Below are 7,877 nucleotides of genomic sequence, written 5' to 3'. Positions count from 1 at the left end.
GCCAAGCGAAGCAGATGTCACAAAGTGGGCGCCACTAAATTGGGCGCTGAGAAGGTTTTAACTGTTTTCGAACGCCACGAATTACAAGCTTCACCCTTGATTTATGGATAATCTAATGATAACGAAAATCTCGACGAGAAACTGATCCTTTGTATCTCCGAGGACCAGAAGACTTTGAAGACCGCTACATCTCTTAAGAAATTTTTGCCAAAGCTGTCAGAATTGTTTATTTATGCGCCTTGGTTGTAAATGGATCTGCTTTCCTGATCTCAATTTTACATCCTTGTTGACGGTGGGGGAACATCCTGACGTTGTGACGTAGTTTACCCATCTGCTGAAGCAGTAACAGAAAATCGTAGCGAAAAATCGTAGCGAACTGAAGGTACTAAAACAGTCAGAGATTCCATTCTTTGCCTGTTATTGTTTTGAGACAAGGCTTCTTTATGGTGGCTTGAAAATCTAAGGAGAGATTGACATAAAAACTTCGATCGAAGTAGAAAAATCATGGCGGCATATTGGCGAGTTCTAGCGTTCATCATTTTGGTGTCCTTTAACGCTCGCGGAGCACAGCAAGACAAAGTTGTCGACTTTTCACATCACGACTACGGTGAGATGACTGATATTCTGAACCAGTTCGCGGAAAAGTACCCAACCATAACACGGCTGTATTCTCTAGGTGAATCAGTCGAGAAGAGAAATTTGTGGGTATTGGAAATCTCGGACAATCCAGGAAGCCATGAGCCAGGGGAACCAGAGTTCAAGTACATAGGCAACATGCATGGCAATGAAGTGGTGAGTCGAGAAATACTTCTACACTTTATTGAGAAGTTGCTGGAGAATTACAACAAGGATGATGAAATAACACGGCTTGTTGATTCAACAAGGATCCACATTATGCCATCCATGAACCCTGATGGCTACGAGATAGCCAAAAACAGCAAACGTGATGAAAAGGACAGGTGCACTGGTCTGCATGGAAGGGCAAATGCTGATGGCGTTGATTTGAATCGGTGAGTACTAAAACTACTTTGTATAAATATTGAAAAAGCCATAGCCCTACTTCAAAGCATATTTTGAAATAAGAATATACTTTTAGATGTTGGGGAGAATTATTTTTTTCCTCTAGCTTTCACGGTTTTTAAATAGCCATACATGTAAGTTATTTTTTAAGTCTATAGTTTCATAAATTCTTAACTTGGTTTTTGCCAAATCGTTTACAAACAATGTAAGTCGTTTAAAACCAAAACGTTCATATAATTTATGTAAATTATTGCGTGAAAATGAATATTCAGCAATAAGACAGGTTGTCACAGGCCATAAAAGGCCTTCAAATTATCTCTCACTGTACTTCTCGACGTATTCTATGTCCACATTGTTTACGAGACGTTTGATGTTTTACACATATTTAAGTTAAATGTGCTTTCTGTTGGATGACAAGGGTGAAAGAATTATGAAATTGTTCATTGTAGATTTATGCATACTTGGGAAGTTATAACCTCTATCAAGTGATCATAGCAACTTACATGGATTGAGCTTTACTGAAGAAAGAGAAAAAATGTGCTAGTTCCTATCAAGTCATAGACACGAGTGAAAGTTTGGGTGAACAAGAAATGCTGTGGGAACACGAGCCGACAGGCGAGTGTGCAAACTTCCACAAGTCTTTCTATAACTCAATAAAAAACATGGAGAACATGTTTTCTATTTCTTTTAGAAAATTCTGCAATGAAAACAAGCTTATGTACTTTGCTCATCAAATGTAAATTCTCTGTGCTCATGTCATCATTACATCAACAGCTTGTGCTAGTTCTGTGTTTCTATCGAATTTTAGTATAAATCTACTAGTGTTCTATCACAAATGCCGTTCTTTGATTGGCTACGCTAATCACTAATCTATTCTGTGATAAGTAGTGAGTAGGATAGCAGTGTACCCTTCTTAACAAAATGACGGCCCCTTCTTGGCATTTTTGAAGTGTCTGAAGAGGATTTAGGTAAAGTTTTGAACAACTAGTAGATTTATACTAAAACAATTAGATTATTCACTCTCGATTTCTATACATGATAGTTGACTCTGGCTGCGCCCTCATCCACTATCACGCTATAGAAATCTTGAGCTCATAATCTAATTGTTTAATTTGGCAGAATCCTTTTCTCTGTCAGAATGGTAAAATGGTAAAGTCTTTATATGAGCCAAGTGGCCCATCAAGCCGGAGCTTATCCCGGTTTCTGTAACATGGAGCAACTAGTTCAATTTCTACTCCCCCTCTGGATGGGAAGCTGGTCCATCACCAGGTTACCCCCAGTATTAAATTTGCGGGTACCCATATATATACCTGGGTGAAGAGAGGCGCTGTAAGAGTAAAGTGTCTTGCCCAAGAATACGACACAATGTCCCCAACCAGGGCTCAAACCCAGACTGCTTGATCCAGAGACAAGTACACTAACCATGAGGCGACTGCACCTCCAAGTTCAGGTTAATGGTATTGGTAATTAAATTGATATATACAACTGTATGCTTGACTCATGCACTCATTACTCGTGTCCATTTTCTCGCCAGGAATTTTCCAGACCAATTTTCTCCTGACAAAATTGCAGATGAAAGCAAGCTAGCAAAAGAAACCCAACTTGTGAAGGAGTGGATTGATAAGAATCCCTTTGTTCTGTCAGCCAACATTCATGGCGGCTCATTAGTGGCTAATTACCCCTATGATGATAGATCAGACAAACGTAGCGAGTACAGTGCCTCTCCAGATGATGATGTTTTCCGCAACTTGGCATTCACGTATTCTTCAAACCATCGCAAAATGCTTTCAACGGCTTGTGAAGGAGATCATTTCAAAGATGGTATATAGTTTGTTGCTGATTTCTCACTGCTATTCAGTGGTACAAAATAATTCATTCCAATTTTTATGTCTGGCAGGTGCAAGAATCTTTTTATTCCTGACCTGTTTCTCTTGTACCACTCTCTTTGTATGAGTTTCTGTTTGTGTGTTTGTGCCACGTTTTCATTGTGCATGAGTTTTACGGGGAATTCACAACAATTACCACACTTTTCAAAACTGCAAGATGCTCTGAACAGCTGTAAGTGTTTTGCACGTAGTACATGCAGCTAAAATAAGCTATAGATCGTTTTCACATGATGCCATCAATTTCCAAAATCCAAAACTAAAGAGCCATGAATTTTTTTATCTTATAAGGCACAAGAGGATCTAAACTTATATCTGTTTACAACTTTTCAGCTCAAAAGCATGCTTTGTTTGGAAACCAACGCCGTTTGAAGTTCAGAGTTATGGCTGTGCGTGACATACATGTACTGCTCTGATCGTATTTGTGGAAAAATATACCCTTACATGTATCTAGTGAATTTTAGTCTTTTAGGAGTTAAAGTGTTAGGAAAAGTGCTTGTGTAAATGTTTGTTGGTTCAGTTCAGATAATCAGCCACCTAGGTAGCCAAAGCAAGATCCAGATGTTTGCACAGAGCTCCACCAACATGGCGGCTCCATACTGGGCTCTGTCAATTTGCGCAAAACATTTCGACGAACATCTGAAGTTTGGGGATATGCAGAGTGTCTATTTTACCTGTCTCCTATAATATTAAAATTTCTTGACTTTGTCCACTGAATAGTTTTCAATTTACGTTTTCGTTGCATGACAGTGAAAACCATCTATTGTCTTCTAGAACACAAATACAAGAAAAGATGCTCTGAACAGCTGCTAGTGTCTTATACTGCCAACTCTGGTCACACATCACACGCCTTCAGGGCAAAACTTCAGTCATACACCATTTCATACCTATGAACCAATTTCTCATGCTTTATTCATCTACATCTACATTTAATTTAGTCATAAAACAATCACAAGATATCACACCAACTTTTCTGAAAAATAGGTTACATATAATACTAAAATTGCAGTCAGGGATGGACATCAGTAGTATGCATTTGAAGTTGTGTTTGACACTGACTTTACTAAAACGTGAAAACAACGTTTGGTCGAAACGTCTTTGTGCATGTATAAGTAGCCATAAACGTCGTTTTATCGTTTTAGAGTCAGTGTCAAACACACCTTGAAGGTTACGTATCATTAAAATGTACCTGTAGAGGCCTTTGTATTAAGTGACTCCAAAGAACTACTGTTCATACATTACACTATATAAACCTGTCAAAAAAATGTTTAGCTGAGAGGAAACACCCTCTGCTAATTGGGGATACATTTAAAAGCGTACTAACTTTATTGTCTAATAATACTGTGAGTACTTTCGACTATGTCTTCAGGGAGGCCATTCCAAGATCTAAAAGTTCTAGAAAAAAAAGAAAAATTCAAAACTACAGGGTCATATTACAGTCTTAAGACTGTCAAATTTGAAACAGTGCAGAAAGGAAAAATAAAACATTCATGTCAGAGGCAATTCTTCCCCAAAATTCTCTGATTTTAGAGAGGAAAAGCACTGATCACAAGGTTGCAGTCTGGGACACAAAGGGAAGTTTGGCTGCATTATCACCAACATGTAAAATATTTAACAGAGACAGTAAATCAGAGTTAAGGTTTTAATTGAAGTATTTATAAAGTCAGGTTTCCAAATAAGTTTTTAAGGTAGGGTGTCAAGAAGGAATTCCAACAAGTCAATTCCCACTACACCCTCCAAATCATTAGAAATTTCTTATTAATTTTCAAGTCATGTAGCTGATCTTGTCAGGTTTTGGACCTGAGACTACTCATCTGGAACACTGAAAGTTATTTGTGTGTCCTTGGAAAGTCTTTGGGATGAACTGCAGTTGAACCCCACTATTTCGAGTTCTCAGGAGAAATGAAAAATAGTTTGAATTAGCGGGAGTTTGAAATAGCCAATAGTAAATGACTAAAGGGCTGACCCTAGGGAAATGGTTTTGAGTTTGAAACGGGGAATTCAAAATAACTAAGTTTGAATCAGTGGTGTCCAACTGTATGTACTTGTAGAACAGATGTAGGAATTGATGAAGTTAAACATAAAACTATTATCTTGCTTGGGTAGGTATCACTAATGGTGCAGCATGGTACTCCGTCGCTGGTGGAATGCAGGACTACAACTATGTCAATACCAACTGCTTTGAATTAACTCTTGAGGTCAGCTGCTGTAAGTTCCCCGATGAAAGTACACTTCCGGAATTTTGGAAAGATAATGAGAAATCTTTGCTTGAATTTCTGAAGCTTGTTCATACTGGCATTACTGGCTTTGTAAAAGACCAGCATGGAGAAGGTTAGGCAAATAAGTAATTACATTTGAACCCCATTAATTTTCTCACCAGTAGGCCACACAAACCTTGCCAGGGTTAGTTTGTTGTGTTTCAGGGCATGTAACATTACCTTGACATTAGCCCCCAGAGTATTAAGGTTACTCCAAACCTTTGCAGGTGTCCTCCAGGAAAAAATTTGTATGCGCACTGTTTTCAAGGAAACCCCTATAAACTACATTTATATTTAACAACATCATGAGCTTGAGATTTCTATGAGGTGATAGTTGATATTTTACATGAGTGTCCAACAATAATGGTCAAAACAGAAGGAAAGTGATGTGCAACAAAGCAAAAAGAAAGCGAGGAGTAATTGCTGAGGCGTGATTACAAGCAGGCACTCTTGACAGACATGAAATTAAAAATTGAAAGTATTTGATATAAGATCTCTGGATTTAGCCATTTGCCACAAAAAGGTTGCCGAGGAGTCCATGCCTCTTGGGGATTATGACACCTTGACGGTTTATTAACGGTTTATTAACTTTTTATTATTATAACCTGCATGCTTTTTGATATTTTATTTTCATTTTTTTTGAAAATGTGACCTTAAATAATGAATTTTAATTTTGGTGTTCTTGTGGCATCCCATCTATGGAGAGTGTTAAACATTACTCCTCGTCAGTGAAAACTGTCGAAACTGGAATTGATCAGGTTTTAACATGGAGTTTAAATTGTTAATAAGCACTCAATGACTAGGCCCAAGGGAAACAGTGAGTTTTGTTTCCCCTTCAGGGAAGACTGAGGGGTGAATTGTTTTGTTATACCTATCAACTCAAAAAAGCACAAACTATGAAAAAAGACAAATTTGCTGCAGTTTCAACATATCAGACCTGATCATGTGCAAGTCAAACACTCAAGTTGTTGTTTCCCCAGCGAGTTAGTGAGTTTTGTTCACCCTAGGGAGTTAATGAGTCTTGACCCATGATATATTACACATTTTCCTGCAATCGCAAAGCGTATTGGTGTTGGGAGATATATGTATAAGAATGATCATTGTTTTGCAGGAATTGAAGGAGCTAAGATAAAGGTTGACAACCGAAATCATCCTGTGACAAGTGCCAGGGATGGAGACTATTGGCGTTTGCTCCTACCCGGTTCATACGAAGTCGAAGTTTCAAAGAAAGGCTATTTCCCTGTAAAGAGGACCATCGAAGTGACCCGAGGACCAGCAACAAGACAAGAATTCACCCTTGCACAAAAGGGCCAGAGTCATGATGAAGCTGGTACTGAGTTACAAGAAGTTAAAACAGATGACGACAAAAGGCCGGTCCCAGTTTCACTGGTCATTGGTCTGACGATTGTTTGCCTTGTTTCACTGATGTTGGCACTGGCTCTCGCCATCATGCTTGCCAAGAAATATAGAGGCAGTGAAAGTTCGCAAGGAGAATATTCTCAAGTGCATACTGATCCATAAAGAACCGTAAAACACAAAAGCCAGGAATTCAAAGGTACTAACTATATCATTCACTCTACTTTCACCTTTCCTTTACGTACTTAGTCCTCTTTATCCTGGGTGGGAAATAAGGCATCAATGATCTGCTTTTAATGGGACTGGTCCTTCACAGCATGTAGTCCCTCACCCCATGTCAAGCCCATCCCTTTAAAGAAGCTACGTCATGTTTTTCGCATCTTGAAAAGTTAAGCCAACTTGTAAATTTTTCAAATTTGTCTTTTGTAATCCATGACAATCCTTTCAATCCTAAACCATCCTGGTACCTTTATGCTTTATTATTATCTTTATTATTATCTAAACTACTATTGCCAGGTTTTCCTCAATTAAAAAGATATTTTGTACATAGTCAGAATGCCGTGACTGAGCTCCTTTAAGCTCAGCCAACACAGTTCACCTTTCTTTTAGCTACATTGTACGTATCTCTCAAACAATACAAGCCACGACTGGTGAATTGTATTGGCTACACTCTACAGTGTATTGACTTGAAAAAACAATGATAAACATCTGGTAACCTCACTTTCTCAGTTCATATATTGTAAAATGTGGATCCCCATGTGAATTTCCCATAGATTTATGGACCATGCATGTCACTCTTGGGTCATAAAATAATTAACTGGCATAAAATAATTGACATTTTTCTTTTTTTTAGCACCTTTGAATTTCTGGCTGCTTATTTATTAACCAAGAAAATAGTTTGAAATGGCAAATGTCTCTCAGAGACATCCCAAGCTTGAAAATAACAGGGCATTAATTTTGTGGAATTAATTTCCACACTTGACTGTTTACTTGATAATGGCATAAAAACACAGAAGTTGACTTTCTTTCAGTGTAAGTTGACTTGAATCTTGGTATTTCACCAGATTTGTCAAAATATTTCTTCTAACTTGTGTTGTGCCTAGCTAAATATACTAGTGAGTGTTTTTAACACCAAGCAGCTGTTAAATTTTTATCTCAGATTTCTTCTAACTTGTGTTGTGCCTAGCTAAATATACTAGTGAGTGTTTTTAACGCCAAGCAGCTGTTAAATTTTTATCTCAGGGTAAGGGAAGTGCTGGCTTTACAGAGGGAGTTACTATAGGATATTTTTTTTTCACACTCAAACTATTTTCCTTGTTAATAAACAGTAAATACATGTAGGTATAAGGTCAGGATGAAT

The 7,877-nt window shown here is 37.9% G+C and overlaps 1 protein-coding gene across 1 annotated transcript; it reads left to right on the top strand.

Annotated features, from left to right (window-relative positions):
* The first annotated feature begins 13 nt into the window (after positions 1 to 13).
* LOC145464288 (carboxypeptidase D-like) lies at positions 14 to 7,670 on the top strand. The gene is made up of 4 exons (XM_081448135.1): positions 14 to 1,010; positions 2,555 to 2,841; positions 5,010 to 5,234; positions 6,273 to 7,670. Exons 1-4 carry the CDS (start codon positions 505 to 507, stop codon positions 6,680 to 6,682), a joined length of 1,428 nt encoding a protein of 475 aa, XP_081304261.1. The 5' UTR covers positions 14 to 504; the 3' UTR covers positions 6,683 to 7,670.
* Positions 7,671 to 7,877: the final 207 nt, after the last annotated feature.

Source organism: Orbicella franksi, chromosome 12 (genome assembly GCF_964199315.1).
Source record: "Orbicella franksi chromosome 12, jaOrbFran1.1, whole genome shotgun sequence".
NCBI lineage: Eukaryota > Metazoa > Cnidaria > Anthozoa > Scleractinia > Merulinidae > Orbicella > Orbicella franksi.
The sequence above is the reverse complement of the archived record's forward strand: the minus strand, read 5'-3'. Positions and strand labels throughout refer to the sequence as shown.

Excerpts from the sequence above, each read along its gene's own strand:
- LOC145464288 (XM_081448135.1), top strand. The coding sequence starts at position 505 with ATGGCGGCATATTGGCGAGTTCTAGCGTTCATCATTTTGGTGTCCTTT. Across the intron at positions 1,011-2,554 it reads GATGGCGTTGATTTGAATCG|GAATTTTCCAGACCAATTTT; the intron begins GTGAGTACTAAA and ends TTTTCTCGCCAG. Across the intron at positions 2,842-5,009 it reads AGGAGATCATTTCAAAGATG|GTATCACTAATGGTGCAGCA; the intron begins GTATATAGTTTG and ends TTGCTTGGGTAG.